This window comes from Neomonachus schauinslandi, chromosome 12 (assembly GCF_002201575.2).
Source record: "Neomonachus schauinslandi chromosome 12, ASM220157v2, whole genome shotgun sequence".
Lineage (NCBI taxonomy): Eukaryota > Metazoa > Chordata > Mammalia > Carnivora > Phocidae > Neomonachus > Neomonachus schauinslandi.
This window is the reverse complement of record NC_058414.1, coordinates 93,240,467-93,268,411: the sequence shown is the minus strand read 5'-3', so window position 1 is coordinate 93,268,411 and position 27,945 is coordinate 93,240,467. Positions and strand designations below refer to the sequence as shown.

Below are 27,945 nucleotides of genomic sequence, written 5' to 3'. Positions count from 1 at the left end.
CTACCTTTCCAGTGTGGCTGTCTTGAACTTTTCCAAGTTAAGCTGCTGCTGAAGCTCTTCTGCTTTCCCAAGGGAGGGCCGGAGAACTCGACTTCTGGCCAGAGCTGCTGCAGAAGATCTCTCCCTTGGGTCAGGGTGGATCATGTTCTGTTGATGTTGGACCAAAACAAAAGATACAGAAACTTCACTCCTGGGAAGATCTCCCCACCCAAGCCAACTCTAACCCAGCTACTGCTGGTGAGTTTTGTGAAACTCTTCTTTTAACTTTGTAGGGGAAGAAATAAATGAAAACTTAGCTCCACCAGGGACGGAGCATCATCCCTACACAGTGGCATCCATCATCCGTACCTTTGACTTGTCTTTATCATATGTTAGAGCTAGTTGCGTGATTAACTAATCTAATGCCTTAATTTTATTTATTTTTTTATTTTTTTAATGCCTTAATTTTAAATGGGAAGAAACTGAGGTCCTGAAGTTGAAAGTGACTCGTCCAACTTATCGACAGGACCAAGACTAAAACCCAAGTCACCCAAGTCCCAGTTCCATTTGCTTTCTACTACCACATGCTCCTTCTCACTTAAAACTAAGGACACCCCACCATGACAGTATTCCTACAGCGCTCATCTTCAGGTAGAAAGTACCTTAACCTAAAAAAACTTAAATACAGTAGAAAATAGCTAATTATTTACAGCAATTAGCAACGTTGTATTCCATTTGGAGATGCATGTTCAGAGCCAGTTCCACCATTCACTAAGTAGCTTGAGAAAGTGACTTAACCATGCGGAAATTCACTTTTCCTTTCCTGATACTTGGGATAACAAAATTCACCTTCTGGAGCATTGCAAGAATTAAATAAATTAACATATATGTATAACTAGTGCACTGGGCCAGCACTGAAGTACTCAGTATGTATCAACTAAATCTAAGAGTAATTTACACATAGAAATAAGTGATTAGGATATGCACGAAAGTTCACTGTGAGCAAGGGTTTACCTTGTTCTTTCAGGAAAGCGGAAGCACGGAAAGACAAGTTTGTAACGAAATTTGAAGTTTTCAGGTAAACTATGAAACTCAAATTTAATCCCCAAGAGTAAATGTTTCTAAGGCTATTGTAGGGATCCTAACCAATCCTGTTCCTAAAACCATGAAATCTTACGTAGACTTTTTTTATTCTTAGTATAATTCTAAGCTTCTCAACAGTGTCATTTTCTTGTACCTCAATTTCAACAGAAAGCTTCCTTTCCTTGTCCCTACACATACTTAGATATCACAGAGTACAAGTAACACATAGGTTCCTGAACTAACATGGCTTTTTCCAATAGTGCAGATGATTGGTGGTTTTGCCAGTTATTCCTCAGTAAAGTAGCTTATACTTTCTTCTATACACTCAGAATTCAAATTTTTTTTGTAATACCACCGTTACCAATGACCATAGTTAAAACCCTGAAACGAGCAAAAGATCAGGTTTGATTTTAGAGTTAATCAGTTATCAAAGGTGAGAATACAAGTCCAGGAACTGCTCTGAGCCTCGGTTTCCTGAACTGCCCACCTTAACAGGGTTGTTGGGAAGGGCAGAGAAAAAAATGTAACAGGATTTTAAACTAGAACATTGAAAGGTTCTATAATATCCTCTAAGTTTCCTTGAGAAGCTTTCAATCAGTCCTGAGGCTTTTCTGGGCTTCGGGGTCATGATTCCTTTTTCCTCTGTCAGTGGCACTACCAACATCTCCTTTTCCCTTTCCCTACCTCCTTGCCATTATATATATATTTTTTTAAGATTTTATTTATTTATTTGAGAGAGAGAGAGTGAGAGACAGAGAGCATGAGAGGGGGGAGGGTCAGAGGGAGAAGCAGACTCCCTACCGAGCAGGGAGCCAGATGCGGGACTCGATCCCGGGACTCCAGGATCATGACCTGAGCCGAAGGCAGTCGCTTAACCAACTGAGCCACCCAGGCGCCCATGCCATTATATTTTTTTTTTAAAAATAAACATTTCTATCTTCTCTTCATCTCCTAAGAGATACCACCTTGAGTAGATCGGAAAATTCTTCTGAGAGCTTCTGCGGAATGTCTGGAAGGTTCCCCTCACGAATATGGTGCCATGCAGTGCCATTGGTGGGTAATGACTGTGCTCCTGCAGCCACTGCGATTGTTAATCCCAAGGCAAATATGTCTGCTTTGGGAAGGTGCTGATAATCCTTCAAAACAGACGACAGGAAGGCCAGTTAGGTTGCCTAGTGAAGTGAGTGTAGAGCAAAGACAACTGGTAAAAGAGGTTCATTTGAGCGCACATGAGCTTAAACAGACACAATGGGCAAGGTCACATCTGCCGTGGCTACTAGTTTACTTCTAGAGAAGATGGACGATACATCATAAATCCACCGGATTCACATTGCCGTGCCCTGAAGCATTTTAGGCAGAATCTTAGGGCCATTTTGTTCTGTCATGCTCAAAGAAGCTTCAAGCATAGACTGGCACGTCCCAGATATTATCATCCTGGAGGGAGTTAAGTCCTTCCTAGCCCTGACTCCACAGACATCCTATTAGGTGGGCAATAACTAAAGGTCATTTGATCAGAGCACCATGGTGGTGCTATCAAAAGGATGATAGCATGATAAAGATGGGCTGAACCAATAAAGGCTTCCTTTCTGCTAGAGAATCCATGAGTTTAGGATTCTAAGAAATACTAGCAATAGTAAAGGACCTTTATAAAGAACAGTAAAAATATTAATCCATGATCAAGTCAGCTTTCCTTATGCCTTTTTTGGGGGGCTGGGGGGAGTTTCTCTCTTACCTTTGGTCTCAATTCTGAATAGGAAAAGGGATAATATCAATTTAAATTGTAAATATAGACTTTTCAGGGCACCTGGGTAGCTAGTTAAGCATCCAACTCTTGATTTCAGCTCAGGTCATAATCTCAGGGTCATGAGATCAAGCCCTGCACTGCACTGGGCTCTGCACTCAGCACAGTGTCTGCTTAAGATTCTCTCTCTATCGCCCTCTGCCTTTCCCCTTGCTCATGCACTAGCACTCTCTCTCTAAAGTCTTTTTTAGGGGCGCCTGGGTGGCTCAGTCGTTGAGCGTCTGCCTTCAGTTCAGGTCATGATCCCAGAGTCCTGGGATTGAGCCCCATATCGAGCCCCATATCGGGCTCCCTGCTCCGCGGGAAGCCTGCTTCTCCCTCTCCCCCTGCTTGTGTTCCCTCTCTCGCTGTGTCTCTCTCTGTCAAATAAAATCTTAAAAAAAAAATAAGTCTTTTTTAAAAATTATAAATATATACCTTTCAGCTCTTGCACTGTGAACCTTCATTTGAGAGTCAAAAGGTTCAATGAATTATAAAATAACCCTCTGTTTCCCTAATCTTTACCTCTTGTAAAATCTCATTAGCCAGAAAGCGACTATCTCCCTCCTCCACTTTTGGTTTGCTTATTGAGGTCACATGACCCAAGTCACCTAAAAAAATAAAGAAAAAATAGAGCCCTTTAAAAGCATATCTTTAAAACTGGAACAAATGGAGTCATCACTATAAATTTTATAATATACAGGTCAGGGCTTAAGGTAAACTCACCAATTTTATACATCACATTGGCAGAGAGAAACCAATCAGCTTCATTTTCAATCTCTTCTGGGACTATAGGAGAGTCACTTTGCATCTTATGACAAATGAAGATGTTACCTAAAAAAAAAAAATACCAAATTGACAAAGTAATGATTCCTTAGCTTTTTCACCCCGAAGATTCTTTTCTGTGTCTGACATTTCAGCCACCCTCCTCTCCTCTTCTGTGTAACAAAACTACTGAGGTTTCTTTCCTTCTGTGGAATCTCTCACACTACTTCCGAACAGCTCAGTGATTGAGAATACCTATTTTAAGTGAAACTGATCTCAGATACACCTCATCCTCTGAAGAGGCTAGTAGCCTCAAAACAAAGAAATAGCCTGAAAAAATGGTATCAATGTTTCTTTGAGTTTCATGTTATTGAGTGCCAAAACCAGTTCTATTCACTTTAGCCAGTGCTGAATTAGAAAGAGTAATATACAGCACTAGTTGTCAATACATTTAGGATGTAGCCAAAACGCTGTCACTTAGCTATGCAGTAAGTTAGAGACCTACTTTCATACTTTGGCTTCACCATCTGGGCAAGAGCCTTTTCTCTCTCTGTCTTCTAGGCCCAGGGGGGAAAATGGATAAAGCTGTTTAAATTTTTTAGGGAAATAAATGAAAGAGATTTTGCCAGCAAACAGCATCTTCGATGCTTAGTAGACCCACAGACACCGACTCAGTGGAGAATCTGGCCCAGGAGCAGAGGGGAGCCATACTGACTAGGTTTGATGTCCAGGTGCACCATGCCAGAGTTGTGGATGTACTTAAGCCCAAGGGAAATCTGCAGAAGGATGTCCTTGAGTTTTGGCTCTTGGAAATGATTGCCAGACTTCGTGTTTTCAGATATAGCAGTCTGCAAGCTCCCACCTAGGAAGGAACAACAGAGAGCAACCTCACAGAATAGAGAAAAGACATGAATCGTAACATATGAAAGCATAGTAAACATTCGATAAAGTTCTTGTGAATGAGTTCAGTCCAACAAGTTTATTCAGTTTCAGTGTAAAACATAGTATCTGCCACTGTCTATACCACAGATGTGTTGGAAAAGAGTTATAGGACTTTTAAAGAAGAAAATAAAAGGCCACACCCCAGGTATCCAATGTGTGGTTGTATTGCCTTGAGTATGCCCAACTAATGTTTTAAAAGTGTTAGATATCTAATTATTAACCGGAAGCCCAATCAGGCCTAGACAAATAGCTACTATTAGCATCGATGATTAAGTCAGTGTCAAGCTACTAATTACAGGCTACTAGTAACTTTAATGTAATTGATTCTAAGTTTAATTCCATTAAAAATATATCACAAAATAAGATTTTTTAATGATTGCCGACCCAAGGAAAATATAAAACTTCAATATACACCTAAATCCTATTTGAGCCACAGTATTTGCATATCAACTATAGACAGACTCTTATCATTGTTATCAGTAAAAAATAAGGCCTGGACTCATCTGACTACCTGATCTTGCTTGCCCCTGTCCTAAGGTATTAGAATGCTTCTCAACCCTTTATTCCATTAACTTGCATTCACTGGCAGCCTCTTCAGTTAAATTATAGTCCTGGGTCTCCCTGGCCATTAGGGCTCCAGCCTTTAAGTATCTGTCCAGAACAAGCTAGGATCTGAGATGGTAAGGGTATTTTTTAGGAAATCCATACTTTAACATATTCTATGTAAAATTCAATATAAAGATTGACCTGTTGTGTTAAAATAATTAAATTCAGAAAGAAGAATTTCAGCCATTTTCAGAAACACAAAGAGGCCTAAAGTGAAGGGTGTATCTTTTTTTTTTCCCCCACTCAGAACTCTTCTCAGAATTTATGTACCAGAGAGGACATTAGATAGAAAGGAAGAGGGTGTTGAAACAAAGTCACCTCAAGTCTAAGTGTGCAGACGAAGCCGTGAGGTGTGGCAAGGAGAAGGTAGCCTGCAGCTAAGGCTCCTATGTCCACTGGAACTCATCTCCCGCTAGGCTAGGTGCTCCTTCAAGACAGGGCCCCGTCTTATGCAGTTCCACTTTCTCAAGGTCTTGCATCTCATCTATATATTCTGAACTGAATGTCTATCCTGGCAACAGAAGGAAAGGAAAGACTGGGACAGGGACCCCATAAAAGGTGTGGAAAGAGAGAAGCCTCCTGTGGGTACGTGAGAACCCTTTAAGATGGTCTTTTAGATTATAAGCTGAGGTATATTGTCAGTTCCCTGAAGAACTACAGGTATTTATTAAGGGTAACTAGACCAGTGAGAGCAGCACTTTTAATTACTTAGAAGCTCTGTAGATAATATTAAAGTTAGCCAAGTAATAATTAACAGTAAAAGTTACTGAAAAGCATTTATGCAAAGGTGTTAGAAGGTCTTTATTTTGCCAAAGCTAAAGCTGCTTGTCTCGCTCTTATCGGAGAGCATTATTAACTGTTCTTTGCTAAATAGTATTAAGGAAGTAGGTGTTCATAGAGCAATACTGAATGAACTATAAACTTCATCCCTACTAATGTCAGCTACCCTGGAGCCTTAACTCCATACCCCAACGTACCACCTGGAGATGGTACCAGAATTGCCAGCATTGTGCCCTAGGAGGAGACAACCAGCTCCCGGACAGCTCTTCTCAAACCGTCTTTATGAGATGGCCGGCTGGATTCTTTCTTTAGATAAAAGTGCTTTCCCCACTTGGCAGGGGGAAAAAAAAACTTAAGAAAGACATATCTATGTTTTTCCATCTGCTTATGAGGCCTGACAGATACTAAAATAAATAGCAGATGCCTTCCAACAATGAAATGTAAACAGCAGAACAACAATTCAACAGGATATTTTGTTCATACACTTGTAGTCTCAAATCTTGATTTTATGTTGCTCTCTACAACACAAGCATATTTTTCTGCTGGTAAAGTTATTCCTTGTTTGGTGGGAAAACAAAACCAGTATTCATGGTGTTCCACAGAGAAGGCAGGCTTCTGGAGGTCACATCACTGGAACAAATCCAAGAACCACCATCCTAGGGGAGCAGGCTCTATAAAATTTCAGTGACAGAAGTCATCACAAGAAAATACTGCCATTAGGGACAGATTAATCATCCCATCCTGAGTCGTTTGGAATCCTGGTGGCTGCACAATTGATCTACTTGCTGGAAGACCTTCAGATTTCAGAGGCTGACCCCAAGGTGATGTGTAAGAGATCTTGGCAAGGGTGAGGGCGGAGGAAAGAACACTTGATTGGTTCAGGGCTCACAAGGCACAGTCGGGAAAAATCAGATAACTGCTTGTCTCTACTAATTATGGTGTACATTGTCTAAGTCATCTAATTTATAATCTGAGCAAAACTATAACTATACATGGTCTAGCCTGACTGCTAGGACACGCTGGGGGTACAGGGGTAAATGTGGCAAGCACGATGATGAAGAGATGAGAAAGAGGGATAGGTAGAGAATGGAGGTGGGAAGGATTAGAAGGAATCAGGCACTGGCTACTCTTCCACCTTACAAATACTTGGACTTAACTCTCCTTTATTTAGAGCCACAGGGCAAAGTCTCAACATGGATTATCCATAACTACAAATAAGGCAAGTATAAGGGCATGCTTTATTTTCAATGATCAGTTCACATTTGAAAGCGATGTATGCGAATTACATTTTGATAAATCAGAATTACATTTTAATGGGCAAGTATGCAATGAAGTTAGTGGACCACCATGGTAAACAGACGGTGATTCCTCATAATATACTCCGAAATCGACTGCCTGGAAACATCCAAAAGCCCTCCATAGTCTTCCCACACTTTACCTTTCTGATCTTACTTCCTTAGGGATCACCTCAGTCCTGTCAGTCTCCTTACTGTCTGCTTGGTCAGACCCATTCACAATACCATGCCCTTTGTTTGCATACTGTTCCTCTAATGGAAGTCTTCCCTCTACTTCCTTAAACTCTGGTAATCTTTCTGCAAGCCCTCTTTCAAGTCTTACCTCCTTTATGAGACTTTCTTGGTTTGCTCTAATAACAACTATTATTGAGTTCTTACTATGTTATCAGGTATTGACACTGTGCTGGCCTTTGACATAGATTGTTGCTATTTCTCAGACTGCTCCCTTAAGTAAATATTACGGTCTCTTTACTCAGTGGGATTGACATCCCAGAGATCATAAACTAGTGTGCCGCACCCAGGTCTGCCTGACTTTAAAGCCCAGGCCCATTCTACCACACTGTGCTGCCCCTCGCTCACATCCATCTTCTCTGAATGCTTTTTATCCGTAGTTGTACCACCTGGCTTTGCAGCAAATTGTCTCTCCAGTATTCATTGTAACAGAGCAAGTGGAGTAAAGCTCCTTGAAGGACTTACCTTAGCTCACTCTATGGTGTATCTCACCTTAGAACTTAATATCATACCTGTAGAAGGTATTCAAATGTTGAACAGAATTAGAAGATGATTTGTAATAGGAACAATCACTCCTTCTTATTCTTTTTAAAATTTGAAATCTTTACAATGACCCAAATCAGATTAAATTAATTCTGTTTTGTTTGACTTTCTTGGCTAATTTTGTTAATATTATCTTTGTTAGTAGTTAAAAGTCATGAAAATAAAACCAATTTTGGGGGTGGGGAGGGAGAAGAATAGGGAATCTCAGGTTATGATAAGAAGGAATTAGGAAGAGATTAAGAAAAGTCTCAACTTCTCGGGCGCCTGGGTGGCTCAGTTGGTTAAGCGACTGCCTTCGGCTCAGGTCATGATCCTGGAGTCCTGGGATCGAGTCCCGCATCGGGCTCCCTGCTCGGCAGGAAGCCTGCTTCTCCCTCTGACCCTCCCCCCTCTCATGTGCTCTCTGTCTCTCTCATTCTCTCTGTCTCAAATAAATAAATAAAATCTTTAAAAAAAAAAAAAAAAGAAAAGAAAAGTCTCAACTTCTCAATCACAAGGAAAGGGTCCATTTTTTTTTTTTTTTATCCTAAAGAGACTATTAGAAAAAGGGATTTAGGTGAACTTGCTAGAGAAAAGAAACCAACGAAGTTCACAGTTAATACTACAAGGAAATCAGGCCCTAACGAAACTCCAAATCATTGTTTCGCAGCATGTGTGTAATATTTTCTATGTTTCTAGCATTTCATAATATTACCTACTTAACCTCCTTGTATATATAATGATGAAGCTTTACCACTGACCGCTCTCCTCAGAAGTCAGGCTGCACATACATACTCAGAACTACCTAGTGGTTACTAAAATTACTCAAAGACTGTATTATCAGAGAAACTTGAGGGTGGGTGTACATGTTGTTTGTGGGGGGGGGGGAGCAGGTTTGGGAGGGATGCCATTTTCCAATATTACCGTGGCCAGAATATGGATTGCTGCTCCTAAAATGCCAGCAAGCTTCTATTTAATTTGGTAGCACTTTCCTATTTTACCAGTGAACATTTTGATGAAACATATTTGAGAATAATCATGTGTAACTGTACTGTTATGTCAACCTCTTAATCACAGATTAAAATATGTTAAACTAAAAGACAATTTTTATTTATGTAGCCCAGAAAAAAGGTCTGCCAGTTTCTTGTGTATGTATAGTCCTGAAGTCATTGCATTTCATTCCCAGCACCCACCCCACGCTCGAACTCTAGTGAGAACACTAAAGCTCAAAGGTAAAAAGCATCAAGATGCATGAACTATCCCCCAATTCAGGAATCCACTTGAAAATTAATCAAAAGTTGTCTGTGTAAGTCTCCACTCCCTCCCTGAAAATGGTAGGGAATATGGTTTGCATCTTTTAGAATACCTAGCAAATGTAAGAGGAGGATTGACCATTCAAACCACTAGGGCAAAATTTTTCTAAGTATTGAGTAAAGTGTGAAGGGATTGATAGCTTCTATGTGTCAGCCACACATCAGCTCTGAAAGAAATAGGACATAGCATAAAATGGAAATTCCTTTTCAACACAACTCCATGTCCTCAGCTCCCTGCTTCCAAGCAAAACTACAGTACAGACTTTTTAGGTATAACTCTGCTATGCCTGGCATAAACTACAAGGAGGAGGCAAAGATTTTTTTTTCCTGGAGACTTAAACGTTCATCTCCCTCTCCATAGATACTAGTCCACATACTTACCATTGCAGTATTCATTCTGAATGATCATGTGGTCATCTTCTGCCCATGCAGAGTAGTAACGTACCACATGCGGGTGATGCCCAAGCACTGCATGAGCATAAACTTCATGCAAAGCCAAATTCCTAAAAGACAGAAAAGCATCAAGAAAAATTAGTCAAGATAAATACATACAAATGTTTTTTTAAAAGACAAGACTCTGGACTCCAGGAAACAAACTGAGGGTTACAGAAGGGAGGGGGGTGGGGGGATGGGGTAACCAGGTGATGGGTATTAAGGAGGGCACATGTTGTGATGAGCACTGGGTGTTATATGCAACTAATAAATCATTGAACACTACATCAAAAATTTGTGATGTACTATAATTTGGCTAATTGAACAGAATAATAAAAAAATATAAGACAACATATGAGGCATTATTAACAGTGGCAGAACATTTACTGAGTACTCACTGCTTGCTTACTATTTTATCTCATTTAATTTTCATAACTACTCAGTAAGATATAGTGGCAAGGATGAAGGCTTTAGAAAAGCTGGGACTGGCCCAACATCAAGATGGTGATAGTAGACCTAAGACCAGAACCTTGATCATCCTGGTACCAAAATCCATGGTTGTTTTTTTCTTATTTTATTATGTTAATCACCATACCATCATCATTAGTTTTTGATGTACTGTTCCATGATTCATTGTTTGCATATAACACCCAGTGCTCCATGCAGAACATGCCCTCTTTAATACCCATCACCAGGCTAACACATCCCCCCACCCCCTCCCCTCTAGAACCCTCAGTTTGTTTCTCAGAGTCCATAGTCTCTCATGGTTCATCTCCCCCTCCGATTTCCCCCCCCTTCATTCTTCCCCTCCTGCTATCTTTTTCTTCTTCTTTTTTTTTTAACATATAATGTATTATTTGTTTCAGAGGTGCAGGTCTGTGATTCAACAGTCTTACACAATTCACAGCGCTTTTTTAATAGAACATGGCATATGTAAAGAGGAGTGTTAGGTTGTTACTATCTCAGTGGCAGACATACTTTGAGTTTTAATTTTACTGTATTACAATTAAAAAAAAAAACTTTGATGGGCTTAATAAAGCCACTATGGACTTGATGGTTGATACTGTAATGGATCCTCTGTCTTCTCTGTGAAGGCTAGACATCACTAGAGTCAATATTACACTCAGCCAATAGGATACAGTCACAGGGACAGCCTTGGGGAGAGAGATTCATTATGGAACAGGAAATCCAACACAAAAAAAAGTAAAATGTAGTACTCGATGAATTTTGGTATAAAAATGAAGAAGGTCCATAATTTCAGATTTAGCAAACTAAGTATTACATTCCCACAGTTCACAAAAAGCATTGGCTGAATCTAAAAATAATTGTTTTCTTTGTAAAAGGAAGAACTTCTGAACAATTAGTTCTGGGAGTGAAAGTTAAATTTTGTTGCTTTTTCCTCACTTGTAGTCTTGGAAACATTGAACTCATTATTGAATTCATTATTAATACAAAATGGAGATAACCAGTGAGTTAACAGTAACTTCCTACTTGGCAATATTTCTAATGAACTAACAGGCAGAAGATCATTCCATAAATCTATTCATTAAAGCAAAAGCAGTCAGACCAGTAGGAAAAGCCTCAAGAACCATGAGAAAAAAAAAATGGAGGGGATAGCAATGGGTATGTTTTTTAATGACATCAGTACTATTATTTAAAATGTTTTGACGAGAAATAACTTTTCAAATCAAAGTTTGTACTTCTAGTACATTTCAAAGGCACTTACTCATTTGATAATCCTGCAAAAGGTTTCGTGGAACGTTTTATTGCATAAACACATCCGTCCAGCCTCTTAATACACTTGTAGACTGTACCAAATTCCCCAACTCCAATTTTTTCTACCTCCAAGAATTCTTTTTCATAGCGGGAAGCCATGTTGGTTTCTCGTAGAACACATCTCTGAAATATTTTATTAAAATATTAAAATAATTCTTTCTAACATATTGTAAGCAATAAATTTAAGGCATATTCCAAAATTTCTCAAAGTTTTCAAAAAGACTTTTGAGGCAAATCTTTTTGATTCTGTCTGTGTCAGCATTCATGGTAGCAAGAACCTCCCCAGTTGCTGACTACCTTCTTTGTACTCTTCATAACCATCTATACAACGCTGTACTGGCATTTTTTCATATATTAAGTCTTTTTCTATGTTATTTTCTGTCTGGGATATTCTTCTTCTCAATATGTTTTTAGAGGGGATGCCCCTGCTCACAGCAACAGCTACTGTCCTCAGCTAAAGGAACGGCTGGGATCCAAGTAGAACATGTTAAGAAAAAAAAAAGACACCTCCTTTTGACTCTTGTCTACCTGCCTCACACTCTGGCTGCTAATGTTTCCATCTCAAATTGAATAAATTTATTTGTGTTCAATTTGCTTCCTCAAAAATCTTAGTGTGGAGAACAAAATTGTCAAATTGATTATTTCAGCTTACGTGCTCAGGTATAGCAGTCCTTCCACCTACTGGCTGACTTGCAACATCTCTCTTTTTCCAACTAGTAGGTAACCCTAGGCAAAAATCACTGATCTCCTTTATTAGTTTTCTCATCTAAAGTAAAGTGAGCATCCTAGCAACTACAACTCAGGGTTCTTTTAAATATTACATGAGAAAACATGTGTGTGTGTGTGTGTGTGTGTGTGTGTGTGTGACTTAGCTCAATGCCAAGCACACAGTAAATTCTCAGTAAATCACAGCTAAGACAATAAAAATCTCCATGAATTTATATGAATCTCAATCCAAACCAATTTATCTCCATGAGGTCATCCTTTTGCAATATCCCTGTTAGCAAGAATTTTTTCATCTAACTTGATTTTAAACAGTCTTGACTCTTACTAGCTCCTCATTTCAACATCTAATACCAACCAGTCTTCATTAGCAAGATCTAGAATTTTCATTGCCCTTAGCCAATCTCAAATTCTGTTTCCCCCATGTCTGGAGCTGCCATAGCTACCTGCCCTCTCTCCATCTCTTCTAATAGTGAAAATTATTTTTGCAAAATGATACCATAGAATCAGACACACTTAATTGTCTCCCACAAGGAATCCAAAGTTCTGGTCAGAGACCTCAAGGCTTTCTACCAATTGTTCGGCCACTACCTTGCCATCCTCATCTCAGACACCAAATAAGCCACCTTACCATCTACATCATTCCCCAGCCTCAAGCCCTTCCCCTCCACTTTTGTAAACTGAATATTGAGCATAAGTATGTTTTCATGGTATTATAAACTTCTTAATGGCAATTTAATATTCCACTGTAAATTATAACTTATTTGGCCATTATTATTGGACATTTAGTACTTTTTTTTTGCCATTACAAGTTAAGGCTGCAATAAGCATCTCTGGTGATAATATTTACAGTATTATTTTATTAGGCTAGGTTATCAAATGAGGGATGCTACAACAAAGATTGTGAACATTATTTAAAAATAAATAGATAGCCTGGGTGGCTCAGATGGTTAAGCATCTGCCTTTGGCTCAGGTCTTGATCCCAGAGTCCTGGGATCCAACCCCATGTTGGGCTCCCTGCTCAGAAGGGAGCCTGCTTCTCCCTCTCCCTGCCTCTCCCCCTGCTTGTGCTCTGTCTCTCTCTCTCTCTCAAATAAATCTTAAAAATAAATAAATAAATAAAAATCAATAGATAACTGATACATTTAAGAGCTAAAATTTTACATTTAAACTTTTGGCTTTATGCCATATTGCTCTCTTCTGCTTCTCCATTTTTGGACCTTAAATATCTTGAATTTTCCCTTCATTTCTCTACCCCACGAATATAGAATTTTTCCATAAATCCAAGATAGAAACAGTAGCCATTAATTTAAAAACACTGCAAGTTAATGATTTAGCGATATACTGATCAGGCAGTATCTGATAAAGTAGTAACTAGCTAAGAATATAGACCCTGCTGAGAGTCCAGATCAATTCAGCTGTAAGGCACATGGTAAATCTACAAAGTGAGGTGGGGCGGGTGGTATGGAGAGAGAGAGGGAGAAGGAGATAGAGAGAGAGAGAGATTGACAACAGGATGAAGTGCCTAAGTTATGACCGCTGAAACAAAGAACTGTGCTCACCTTGGCAGGCAGCCCTTGTTCTACATTGCCTTCCCCTGGACCAGCTTCCTCACTTAAAAAAAAAAAAAAAAAGAAGTGATATCAATGTATGATTGGCATGGGCTTGATACTATACCAGGTTCTGGGGTTGTGAGAGTAAATAAGACAATTCCTTCCCCACTTCTGTTTATAACTGGGGACAAGGATAAATAGAAAATTTCAATGTAAGAAACAAGAATAAGAACAAGATACCAACCGACACCATAGGCAGCACCCAAATCATGATTCCAAGAGTAAAAATCTTTCCCGAGAGAGGATAGGTGGGCTAAGTTTCAAGAACGAGTAAGAATCAGCTAAGGGGCAGGAGTGGGGTTCTAGGCAAACAGAGCGACACTGAACAGTGGAGGTGAGAGCACACAGGACACAGGAAACGGAGCACGCTTTCCTGCCTCACTGCAACCTTCCCCTCCAGCACCTACCTCCCCTGCTTTGCCCTAGGTTCACAGGCAGACCATCAGTACAGCAGAATAAGCTCTAACACTGGCTAAGATATTTTCAGTTACTTTCCAATAAGCTCTGCCAAACATCCTCTTTGGCATGAGCAGTTGCATTCTGGATCTCTAAGCCAGATTTCAATCTCTAGAGCAGCCAGCTATAGATTTTTCTTCTGGAGAAGCACAGGATAGAAAGTGCAAATAGAGGAAGACTTTACACTGATGGAGACAAACTGATGCTGGACATTTGTGACTTAAATTTAATACGACATTCTAATACCTTATAAAATAACACCACAAAAAAATAACAGCACAATAAGGGAGAAAAATGCTCACTCAGAAGCACCAAGAGCTCTTACTAAAGTGCCATCACTTTCATTGCAGGAAACTCAAATTAACTGTCTCCTCTGGCTAGCTTCCATGAGAGGTGAATCAATTCTGATGATTTGCAAAGAATCCTCAAGAGCTAAAACCAGTAGAATTCTTGGTAATAAAAGTGGACCTATATACTTGGACTGAAGTTCTGTTTACTTAAGATCCAGGAGATAGTATTGAAAAAACCTACTCTGGCCACAAAGCTGGTTAATACAGAGTCATTGATTCCAAACGAAACAACTCAACCTAACACATTAAATGCTCTGCATACTTCAGATTGTTAGCCGTGCATTTATTTTGCTGAGTACATATGAGCACAATGACTGGCCCATTTTAAAGGCACTTCCTTTGTGTAAAAAAAAAAGGAAGCATCAAAGAGACATAGTAAAGAAATGTCCCTAAGTAATATGCACAATCCTCATTTGGACACTTTCTACCATTGAGGCCTTGTGGAGTTGTGCAGTTTGGCTTTCTATTCTTAGCACCTCCAAAAGCAACACTATCTTTTTCTCTTTAGCCAATCTGCCACCAGAGAGGTTCAAATCTTTGCTCTAGAGCCCTCAGTCACACAAGCTAGACTGGAAACAGCAGTATACTCCTTGAAGTGTGAGCTACACCTGCCCTAATGGCTAGCCTTCTGTTATCCAGAGGAGACCACGTGAATGCAGTTCCATAGCTCATTCAACTTGCTAATGGAAGTCAGATGAGTATTGCTTACTCTGCCCTATTCTTTCAGAGAGAAGACACCATACAGTACACTTCAGAATAGGGAGACACTAGAATCTCCATGACAAAGCAGACCAACATTAACATTTAGGAAGGAGTGGATGTGTGAACAGGATATCAGTTGCATTCAAGTAGAGTTCTTATTCCTAATCTTACTTTCACACTCTCCCTTCTACTTGACCATAGTAAGATCAGTTCTCAAAAGTTAGAGGCAACAGTACACTTACAGATCTCCTCGGGTTTTCCTCTTGCCATTGGACTGAAGGAATTGTTTTCTATAGGACTCTGGGGTAAAGGGGTTAATGTTGACCAGAGCTGATGAGGTCATCTCATCCACAAAGGGAACAGGTGTGAACCTCAAATGTTTAGAGCCTCTGGAGGGGAGCTTCTCTGTTGAAGAAATCACCGACTGGCTTAGCAGACCCTGAATGAGGATGACAAAAAGGGAAAACAGAATGGGTTAGTATAAAAAAAGAAGCAGTTCCATATCAGCTAGTTAATATTTGAACCAAAGAATGTTATTGCTGAAAAGGAATTAGAGGTTATCTCGTTTGGTGCAAACTAGTTGCATTATAACTGCTCCTCTTATGAAAAATACAGATTCCTAGTCTTCCTCTGGATATTCTGATTAGAGGATCAACACAGGAATCTGTACTTGTGTTAAGTCCCACCGCCTCCCCCTGGGCAATTCTGATGGCCAGCTATGAAAAACACCAACTCTACTACTACCTCTAGCTTTTTAAAGACTATACTCCAGCTTAGAGAAATGAAAAGGACTCTAGAAGACCTGGTCCTTATGTTCTCAGTGTATACTTTAACTTCCCCTCAAGTATTCATCCAGATATTTGTTTGGTGCCTACTAAGTAGCCAATGCTGGGCTAGATGCTAAGGCGTACAGAGGTATTAATTATATTTAATATGGATTGTATTGCCAGAATGGTAGAATTGTGAGTAATCCTTTTGCAAATCCAAAAGAACTTAGTTTGGAACAAGGCTTATGAAAAGAAAGTTCTGTCTAAAAGTAAAGCAGATTAAAAATTGCTGGAAAGATATCCAGGTTGAGAGTATAAATATGTTCCAGGGAGTGTAGCTAATTCCATAAGCAACAGCTCTGTTACAGATGATCGAGGGAAAGGAAAATTCAGGAATAGCTCTTTTGTGTCTGAAGATGGCAAGAGGAGAAGGCAACCTCCCACCTTCAAGACACAACATCATTGTATCTCAGGACTTGCAGACTTTAAAGGCCCAGTTGGTACAATTAGTCCCCTGATGCTTGAATTCTTTTACAAAGTTCCTACCAAGTGATCATCAACTAGTGCTCAATGCATTTAGCTCAGGAACCCACTACCTCCTCGGGAAGCTCTTCTATTCTAGCTAGTTGTGCTAGGAAGTCTTTATGGTGACCTAAAGTCACTTCACAGGATTTCTAGTCCTCTCTCTTGGGTAAGGCTGAGCTAAGTCAATCCTCCATTCCTTTGCATCCTTGTGTTCAGCATAACATCACCACTGATCATTGCCCACTCTCTCTCTTCTAACCCAAACTGCATTCCTCATAAAGCGTGCACTTTTTCAGTTGCATTTCCAGTTTCCCTCCCAAGCTCTGTTCTTTTCCTGCCCCTCCAATCTTGGCACTTCCAGGATTACTAATTTGGACCACTTCTCTTCTTACTCTGGCACTCAGGCTGCTTGAGCTCATCCACACCCAAGGCTTCAACAACTTCCAAAATGCTAATGATATCCAAATATAGATCTCCAATTTAGTTTGTTTTCCTGCACTCCAGACCCATTTATCCAATGATTTACAGTACACCTCTGCTTTCTCCAAATCTGTAAATGCCTCTAGCATCACCTATCTTGATTCAAGTTACAATTTACTCAGTCAAGGCAGAAGCCTCAAAGGACCCTAGATCCTCCTTTTCCCTCAATGCCTCCATCAAGTTGATGAGAGAACAAAAAGCAAGCTGAGCACAAAACATGAGCTGACACCCCGCCAAATCCTCCTCCCCTTAAGGTGGGATATATATATATATATATATATATATATGTATGTATGTATGTATAAACATTTCTCAGGGACTAGTAACTGCCTGAGAACAAAAGCAGGGGAATAACAAATGGTCAATTGATAAAGATCGCAGTCATGTAGGACATGAAATTCCACTAGACTTTGTAACTGTCTTAATGATTTACAAGAAAAACACAATCTTAATAATAGACCTCCAGGAACCTATAGACTCAATTTCCTGGAGCCCTAACATCACTTTCACCACCATAGGATAGACAACCTTATATAATCAGTCACTCCTCACAATCACAATGTAGCTCTTTCTGCCCACGGGTCTCGTCCCCATGCTAGAATAAAAACACTTTTGGGGGCACCTGGGTGGCTCAGTTGTTAAGCATCTGCCTTCAGCTCAGGTCATGATCCCGGGGTCCTGGGGTTGAGCCCCACATCGGGGCTCCCTGCTCAGTGGGGAGCCTGCTTCTCCCTTTCCCACTCCCCCTGCTTGTGTTCCCTCTCTCACTCTCTGTCAAATAAATATTTTTTTAAATAGAATAAAAACACCTTTTTGCACCGCAAAACATCTCAAGAATTCTTTCTTGACCATTGGGCTCAATGATCCTGCATCATATTTTGGTGGCCCATACAGGCATTCTTACTCTGCATCTTCGAGCCTCAGCACAACTTGAGCCTCAGCACAACTTGGTGAGTTACTCTCTCTTCTCCTTTTACTTTCATTTCAGAGGCTCTTCAAGGAATATGGTCTTATTGGAATACTTTCGTGTCAATAGCTCAGGCTGCAATACTCTAGCCCATGGCTACTCTATGGGGACGAGAAAGCCTGCCTTTTGACCGGAAACTCAATTCCTTTTGACTGGAAGCTCATTCTGTTGGCCAGAATGGTTCTAAGGCCCAGAAACTCAATGCCCTCTCGTTATTCCTATTCTTATACACAGTTGTCTTTCTTGGGCACGGACAGCCACCTAAGTCACTAGGACAGCTGCCAATCTTAAGAATCTCATGTAAGGTTTCTTCCTCATTGGTCTAATGCAATCCCATCCAAATCCCTGGCCTACCCACTTCTGGCCACGAGACCTCCTCTCAGAGCTGACTGAAACCAGTACCCAACTGAATTAAAACCCAACTGGGGACCATCTCCTAGAGAAGTCAGCTATAAAAGACTACATGCTTTGGAATGCAACTTAGACCAGGATGGATTTCTATCTTTACTATTCTTCATCAATGTCCCCTACTGAATACTTAAATTATAACATTATATAATTTCCCCTTGTAAAACTTTGCTGATGTTTTCCATGGGTTAAGAATGACAGGTTCTCCATGGCATTTTGGTCCATTCGCTGGCACCCATTAGTCATCTAGAATGCAATGGGGAATTTGAGGGACACCAGCATTCCTCCAAGGCAAGGCAGTGTTCATAGCACCTTCTTAGAAGGATGCCTCTGGTCACTTTGACACTAGAAACCTCGGACATATCCTGCATAGATGCCACATAGGAGGCAGGGGGGATTTTTGGTAATAAACCTCTACTTTTCTAGCAGCATGGGATCTTTAGTTCCCAAGTATCCTCCCTTGGGATGCCTTTTAACCTACTGGAATCAATTCAGATTGCAAGATCTAAGAAAGAAAAAAACTGATCTTCTGTAACATTGCATGGCCTCAGTACTCCTCGGGAAATGAGGGAAAATGGCCCATTAATGGACATTAAATTTTAATACGATCTATCCGATCTCTTCTGCAGGAAACAGGGCAAATGGACTGAGGTACCCTATGTCCAGGCCTTCATGGCCCTAAATCAGGATCCTGATCTAAGGGCCTCTTGCAAAATGTGTCTAACCACCAACCAGGTTAATAAACCCCCTCTGGACATACTGGATGATGATTCTCTAAATAGGCCCATTTCTCCTAACAAACCTGGGTTACTGTAGAAATCACTGGCCAATCCAAACAAAGAAGCCACTGGCTCTGTTACTCTCTCTCCTCCTTATAAACCTGAAGACCCCTCTGCTCCCAGGCCAGATGGACATACCAGGAGTGGAACTCCCTATCTTCTAGGATTTCTACCTAAATATGGATTGCATCCTCTTAGGGAGGTTGCTAATGGAGAAATGGGCACAGTTAGTCATGTTCCATTCTCCATGGCAGACCTGGCTCAGATAAACAATTAGGACGATATTCCGAAAACCCTGTTCTCAATTTATGAGGACTTTCAACAATTACCTATTATTTTTTATTTGACCTGGTGAGATATATACATCATATTAACTCGTTGTTGCACCCCTGAGGAAAAAAACCCTATCTGGGCAGGGGCTCAAGAATTTGCTGATGAAGTAGCAGTCAGAGATAACCCCCTACCCATCATTATCCAGTAGGGGGCACTGCTGTTCCCAATACCAAACCTTACTGGAATTACCAAGATGATAGACAGGGAAGGGAAAGACAAGACCATATGACCACTTGTTTAATAGAAGAAATGAAAAAAGGATTCTCTAAAGGATTTATAAAACTCAGGAAGTTACCCAAGTTGCTGATGAAAATCCAGCTCTATTTCAGGGCTGTTTGATAGACACCATCCCTAAAAACACAAATCTGGACCCAACCTCCTCTGAAGGAACAACTATATTAAACATTAATTTTTTAGGTCAGTCAGCACCTGACATCCACTAAAAATTGGCTAAAATGGCTTTAGGCCCTCAAACCCCCACCCAGCACCCACTAGAGGTAGCTACTGGGGTCTTTATTTTTATTTATTTTTATTATTTTTTTTATTTATGGAGAGAGATAATGATAGAGAGCATGAGAGGGGGGAGAGTCAGAGGGAGAAGCAGACGCCCCGCTGAGCGGGGTACCCAATGCGGGACTCGATCCCGGGACTCCATCCCGGGACTCCAGGATCCTGACCTGAGCTGAAGGCAGTTGCTTAAACAACTGAGCCACCCAGGCGCCCTATTGGGGTCTTTAATAATAGAAATATGGCCCTTAGGTAAGAAAATGACTGGAGAGCTAAAATGCAGGGTAAAAAACAGGCTCAAATATCGGCTGGCACTGTTGCGGATTCCTCACAACACCAGACTAACCAGGGGCCAAAGATAAAGCCGGTATCAGACGAAGGAGCAGGTGAGATCCCATGCTACAGGTGTGGCCAAGTTGGACAGTGGAGCAAAGAATGTCCAAACAAAGGCTCTCCACCAGGGCCATGTCCTGTCTGTAAGAAAGAAGGACATTGAAAATCAGGATGACTGAGCCCCAGGTTACCCTGGATGTGGAAGGTAAGTTTATCAATTTCCTTACTGATACAGGAGTTTTACTCTTCTTACTCAGCCCTACTTGTCTTTCTAAACATAGAATGGTTGGCACAGAAGAGAAAACTAAAACATGCCTCCAGACAATGCCTTTAGCCTGTACATACAAAAACCAGTTGGTTACTCATGTTTTCCTAGTCCTTTCATCTTGTCCCACTCCATTAGTTGGGTGAGACTTAATGTATAAACCAGGAAGCAGGTTTGCTCTGACTAAAGAGGACAGCTTGTTCTCTTTAACACCCGGAAAACTTAAACCTTGCCCTGATATCCCTCCTAATATCTGGAAGGAAGTAAATCCAAAGGTCTGTGATTGGCATGAGACTTAATATTTGTTTATTAATATTGTTTATTAAAGTGACCTTAAAGGACCCAACCACTATACCTCATAAAAAACAAAAACAAAAAAACAGTATCCCTTAAAACCTGAGGCAGAGGCTGGGTTACAACCACTTATTGATACATCTCTTAAAGATGGTATTTTAAAACCTTGTCAATCTCCTTATAACACTCCAATTTTACCAGCAAAGAAACCAGATGGAGACTCAGACGGTACAAGATTTAAGAGCTATAAATGAAGCGGGATGCCTATTCATCCCATAGTGCCAAATCCATATACTATTTCTCACCCAGGTCCCTGGTGATGCCAACTGGTTTACAGTACTTGATTTATTTTTTTCTTAAAGATTTTATTTATTTATTCATGAGAGAGAGAGAGAGAGGCAGAGGGAGAAGCAGGCTCCCCGCGGAGCAGGGAGCCCCATGGGGGACTCCATCCCAGGACTCTGGAATCAAGACCTGAGCCAAAGGCAGACGCTTATGAGCCACCCAGGCGTCCTTTAAAAGACACCTTCTTGGGCGCCTGGGTGGCTCAGTTGGTTAAGCGACTGCCTTCGGCTCAGGTCATGATCCTGGAGTCCCTGGATCGAGTCCCGCATCGGGCTACCTGCTCGGCAGGGAGTCTGCTTCTCCCTCTGACCCTCCCAACCCTCCCCCCTCTCATGTGCTCTCTCTCTCTCAAATAAATAAATAAAATCTTTAAAAATAATAATAATAAATAATAAAATAAAATAAAAGACACATTCTTTTGCATCCCTCAAAGTGAAGAAACACAGCCACTAATTTGCTTTTGAATGGGCCTCACATTCAAGCCCACGGGCTGTTCCATTTAACTTGGATAGTCTTGCCACAGGGATTTAGGGACAGTCCTCACTTTTTCCAGGGCTGCACTTAGCAAAGACCTCCGTGGTATCTCCCTGCTTCAAGGGACTATAGTTCAATATGTGGATGGTATTTTCATCTGTAGTCCCACAAAAGAAATGTCTGATAGCCGTTCTATAACTTCACTTAATTTCTTGGCAGACAGAGGATATCGTGTCTTCCCTAAAAAGGCACAAATATCGAAACAAAAAGTATAATATAATATTTGGGGATACGAGCTAACACCAAGTCACCCTACCCTGTCTACTGACAGAAAAAAAAAAAGGCAGTATTAGATCTTGGACCCCTAGCTACAAAAAAAAACAACTCTGTACTTTCCTAGGTATGGCAGGTTTTTGCCCACTGTGGATTCCTGGATTTAGGTTCTTAGCCAAACCATTGTATGATTCAATTAAAGGCCCTGGTAAAGAACCTTTACTCTGGATGGAAGGCCCAACCGACAGCCTTTCAAACATTAAAAGTTAAGCTTTCGGTCAGCCCCAGCTTTGGCTTTACCAAATTTAGAAAAACCTTTCACTTTATATGTAACAGAAAAACAGGGACAAGCTTTGGGAGTTCTTACCCAGAAATTAGGAAATGAAACAAAATGGGTGGGCTATTTTTCAAAGTCACTTGATAATGTGGGTGGCTGGCTTGTCTTCAAGCAGTGGCTGCAACAGCCCTCCTGGGAGAAGCAGCTTCCAGACTTACTCTGGGACAATTCTTGATGGTGATGACTCCACATCAGGTCCAAAGTGTCCTAGAGACCAAAGGCCACCAATGGATGACAGGATACCGACTTACTAAATACCAGGCTATGCTTTTAGACATACCTGAAATAATACTGAAAGCCTATCAAACTTTATGCCTGGACCTGATCATCCTATGTCTATGCTAGAACATGACTGCTCAGAGATTATCGATCTTGTTTTTTCTAGCAGACCAGATTTAAAAGATGCCCCTATTGAAAATGCAGATGACAATTGGTTTGCTGATGGCAGCAGCTTCATGGATAAGGGAGAAAGAAAAGCCAGATATGCTATAGTTAGCTTAGCTAAGACCATTGAGGCAAAAGCCCTTCCAATAAATACTTCTGCTCAAAAGACTGAATGAATAGCACTTACCCATGCTCTTCAATGGCAAAAGGCCTAAAAATTAATATTTATACTGACTCCAAATATGCTTGCCTGGAGCTACATGCCCATGAGGAAATTTGGAAGGAAATGGATTATGATTATTATCAAGCCATAACTCCCCAAATATGAGCCTGAAATAATTACTCTTCTTGAGGCTATACACCTATCTAAGGAGGTAGCTTTAATTCACCCCAGAGGATGTCAAAAGGATAGGATCTTGGAATCTAAAGGAAATAATCTAAAGGACCATGCAGCCAAGCAGGCAGCACAAAATAAACAAATATTAAGTCTCATACCAGTCTTAACTCCAATCAAGTCCATAACTCCAGTCTATTCAGACCAAGAAATTCACATGGCCCAGGAACAAGGAAATTCAAAAAAGGCACAGAACTGGCTTGTTAATAATGAGGGGGAAATCTTTATATCCAAAAATAACTCATGGAAGGTAATACAGGGTTTACACCAGGCTACTCATTTGGGCAAAAATGCTTTAAAACATTTAGTTAAAAATATATTTGATGGAGTGAATTTAATAGCTATAATAAAACAGATTGCCAATCCTGTATTGTTTGGGCACAAGTAAATCCAGAAGGTGCAGTCTGTGCCCCCCGCCCCCCCCACCGTTTTTGAAACCAGTCCAAGGCCATGGAACATAGCCAGGAGGCAGCTTGATTTCACACAAATGCCTCCTCACAGAGGCTATAAGTTCCTACTAGTGTTTGTTGATACTTTGACTGGATAGATCGAGGCCCTTCCATGTAAAACTGAAAGAGCCACAGAAGTAACCAAAGTTTTGTGGAGAGACATTATACCTAGATTTTGCCTTCCACAATCCCTAAAGTGACAGTGGTCCTTCTTTTAATCATACTTTAAAATGACAACTTAGTCTAGAGACCCAGAAAAACTGGGTTACTCTCTTACCAATAGGACTTCTTAGAATGAGAACTGCTCCAAAACAACCTCTAGGACTAAGCCCTTTTGAGTTACTATATGGAAACCATTTCTTACAGCAGACCTGTTATTCGATGAAGATTATAATACCTTATTAAATTGTTCACTCAAGGCTGGCTTAATTCATGTTACTTATTGGGTATACTGATCACATGCTCCCAAAACCTGACTTAACTATAACTGAAAGTCAGTCCCATGTAAGCCCCAGAGACATAGTTTGTTTAAAAGATTGGAAGTCAAATACAGCAGGGGACTTCAACCCAAAATGGAAAAGTCCATATTGGGTTGTATTATGTACTCCCACTGCAGTAATATTAGAGGGACCCTCTTCCTGGACTCATGTACCTCCTTCCCAGGGAACCCATGAACAAACTAACGTGCCTTCTTACTCCTGTGAGCCTGTAGAAGATCTCAAACTCGTCCTCAAGCAAGGATTGAAGACGGTCCTTACCACCCACAGAGTTACTTCTTTGTCCAAATTGGACTCAGCTGCTTCCGCCTTCCATAACTCACCTATAGGCTCCCCGACTGGACAACGTTGACCCATAGGTAGGGACGTCTCTGTGCCCCTATTCAACAGGAAGAAGCTACAGAAGATGAGATCTTCTGCCTTCGACAATCTTAAAGATTTAAGGGTGAGGGTTGTTCGGGGGAGGGGGTGGGGAAATGATGAGAGAAAAGGCAAGCTGAGGGCAAAACATGAACTGACATCCCACTAAACCCCCTCCCCTTAAGGTGCGATATATATATATATATATATAAAACATTCCTCGGGCACTAGTAGCTGCCTAAGAACAAAGGCAGGGGAAAAACAAATGGTCAATTGATAAAGATCACAGTCATGTAGGACATGAAACTCCACTAGACTTTGTAACTGTCTTAATGATTTACAAGAAAAACACAATCTTAATAATAGACCTCCAGTAATCTATAGACTCAGTTTCCTGGAGCCCTAAAGTCACCATCGCCTCCATAGGCTAGAAAACCCTATATAATCAGTCACTCACAATCACAATGTAGCTCTTTCTGCCCACGGGTCCTGTCCCTGTGCTAGAATAAAAACACCTTTTTGCACCGTAAAAGGTCTCTAGAATTCTTTCTTGACCATTGGGCTCAAGAATCCTGCATCAAAGTCACTTAGCAAATCCTAAACATCTCTCAGTTCATCACTGTGCACCGCTGACATGGTTCCGGCCTTTCTCCTTTGTCAACAGATCTGCTGTAAATACCGCTCTGCCCCCGGGTCTCTCCCACGCCTTGCAGCCTGCACATGAAGGCCAAATTTTCCAAAAGCCCTCTGATCAAAACCATTTAATGAAGGTTTCAGAGCTTTCAGAATAAAATCTCCATCTAGCTCCTGCCTACCTACTCTGACCTCGCTGCCTGCACCCTCCCCGTCCCTAGCAACATGCAATTTCTAGGTGTGACATGATCTTTCCCCTCCTAGCCTGGTAGCTGCTTTTCCCTTGGCCTCAAGTTCTCATTCTCTTCTTTACCTGGATCGCTCTAGATCATCCTTGAAGGCCACTCTCAGAGTTGACTTTCTTTGGAAAGGCATCCCTGACCTTGAGACTTAATTCCCAATTCTTTCTCATCATGCTGCAGCACTCCCCCGGCACAGCTAATCTGAACTTCACTGTCTCATTTGTTTATCTTAATTCATTTTATGGGCACTTTTTGACACAGTGAAGGATTTGCCAGCAGAAGGTCTGATATCAAGGTGCTCCGTCTTAAATGAATGAATGAAATAGACATACCGTGTCATGCTTCCTTGCCTGCTTACTCTTGCTCAGTGCCACATACCTTCAGCCCACTCTCCCGCTAATTTACATACGTCAAAACCATTCTCAAAGCACCTATCACATAGTGTCTATAGGTACATCTCCTCTCTGTCTCTCTGCTGATTGTAAGCGCTTCGAGGGCAGAGACCGAGCCTTGTGCTCCTTGCCCACACTGGGTTCTCAAAAAATAAATGGACGATCGATTGGTTGGTGTTGGGACCATTGGAAAACCCACAGGTGGACACATAAGCACAGTAACAACAAACTTGTCTATGATACAGACAAGAAGCTGAGTCCTTCCTGGTGGATGTGATGTGCATACTCAGCAGGAACTAAAGGGGCCTGCCGACAGTGACTGTGTCTGCCACCAGAAGCACAGATGTTGTTAGGACGGCCTTATGTACCTCAAGCTGAGCCAGCAGAAAGCGGAGCTCATACCAATCCTGAGGCTCACACACGATGGCACTGGGCTGTCAGAGCCCTTCCCTGGCTTTCATACTGTGTAGATGTAACAGGAGAATAATCACAGCAAGAATAAAGGACTAAGTGAACTACTTGGGACCTTTGCCTATTCGTCATCCCCAGCTTATAAAGAAGTCTCAGCAAGTCAACACTTTGCTCACATATAAGAACCTGCCCCTCACTAGACTGAGGAATGGGGGGCCTTCCTTCGGGAAGGAGCAATAGCAGAGAGATGTGAACATTCTTATAGGAGGAAATATTAGTAAATAATTACATAAACCTAGAGCCAGTTGGAGTAATGGAAAGCATAGCAGTCGACGAAGACCAAAAGATCAGGTTTCTAGTCTTGCCTCTGCCATCGGCTGAGCCAAAAGCCAGTTTATCTCTTGGAACCCGGATTTTCTCACATGCAAAATGCATCATAGGGCTCTAGATCTCAATATTCCTTCCACTTCCAATATTCTTTAGCTAGGAATATTTTTTCCCCACCAAGATTTATTTGTGGCCCACACCAAATAGTTGCCGACATCAATGGTTTTGAGAAGACAGCTAGCAAGGTATTTAGTTCTGTTTTCTGGCAATTTAAACTCTTCATTTTCACCAATAAATACATAATTGAGGAGATCCATAGCCCATGAGACAAGTCGGTCAGATACACATACACAACCACGTCCCGCTTCTCCGTCCGCTGAGCTGAAGGAACACAGATCTTGGCGGCCCAGGTCCCCTTGCCCCACAACTTACTTTGGGAGTGAAGGGGCTTTCACAGTGCAGCAGCTTGCTCCTGCCTTCTGGCTGGGCTGGGGTCTCTGGACCTTTGCCAGAGCCTGACACTGGAGTCCTCAAAACCTGTTCTGGACTCATCTTGCCTTTTGCCTGAAGGGTGCCGACTTCATGGACGCTACTAAGGGGAGGCCTGGGGAGTGTGAACTTAGCCTCTGAGTCCTGACCTTCAGCCCTGTCTGGGGTTTGGCTCAGGGCCTCTCTGCTCTCCTCTGCCTCCTTCTGCCCTTCACTCTCACTCTCTTCTCCACAGTGGGAAAAGTTCAACTTCTGCTTTAGTTCTTTGTTAATACTGCAGTCCTCCATCGCAGCCAGAGAGCTTTACGGCGCAGGCAAGGCCTATCAGACGGGAACACTACAGAGCTGCAGAAGTAAGGAGGAGAAAAGACTGTGAGTTGGCAAACCCCCCCAGTCATAGCCTGCCTTTCCCTCTGCCCACTCACAGCTACACAGAGGCATGCCATTAATTTGCTCCCTTAAGTACCACATATCTGTAAGACTTCAGCTTAACCTTATTTCCAGTCTGATTAAAGAAAGCTCCAGTGACTCTTGGAGCAATTAAATCCAATTTATGTATAGAACTCTTCTGGATATCCCATATAGTCTCCCTCAACCCATGTGCTACAAGATACTGGTGAGATAGTTGGATTCCTCTAATTTAGCACAGCTTTAAAAATACCCACTAGCCAATTCGGGAACAAGCTCATTACTGGAAAGAAATCATTTTCACCCGTTTCTACCTACCGTTTAGAAATATCATGCTCTTCTGTCTCCTCCACCCACCCGGTGGCTAACCGCAGTTAATTAAACTCAGCATCACCGGGATAGCATAATCATCCTTAAAGAGCCACTGACTTATCTTGGCTGGAGTTCATCTCCCTAGCAGAGAGACGCCTTAGATTCCTGCCAGGCACACCTGCCCGAATTCAGGTATTTCACGCCCTCCACCC

The 27,945-nt window shown here is 41.4% G+C and overlaps 1 protein-coding gene across 1 annotated transcript; it reads right to left on the bottom strand.

The window, feature by feature from the left end:
- WEE2 (WEE2 oocyte meiosis inhibiting kinase) lies at window positions 1-27,301 on the bottom strand. Its single transcript, XM_044920152.1, has 10 exons — window positions 26,957-27,301; window positions 15,591-15,787; window positions 13,790-13,841; window positions 11,455-11,627; window positions 9,678-9,799; window positions 4,323-4,469; window positions 3,569-3,676; window positions 3,368-3,453; window positions 2,028-2,198; window positions 1-147 (listed from the first exon to the last, which is right to left on the bottom strand). The coding sequence occupies exons 1-10, from the start codon at window positions 27,299-27,301 to the stop codon at window positions 1-3; spliced, it is 1,548 nt and encodes a 515-aa protein (XP_044776087.1).
- Window positions 27,302-27,945: the final 644 nt, after the last annotated feature.

Coding starts and splice junctions, on each gene's coding strand:
- WEE2 (XM_044920152.1), bottom strand. CDS start 27,301: ATGGAGGACTGCAGTATTAACAAAGAACTAAAGCAGAAGTTGAACTTT. Junction 11,628..13,789: donor AACAAGGGCTGCCTGCCAAG/GTGAGCACAGTT, acceptor AAAATATTTCAG/AGATGTGTTCTACGAGAAAC. Junction 2,199..3,367: donor CTAATGAGATTTTACAAGAG/GTAAAGATTAGG, acceptor TCTGTTTTGAAG/GATTATCAGCACCTTCCCAA.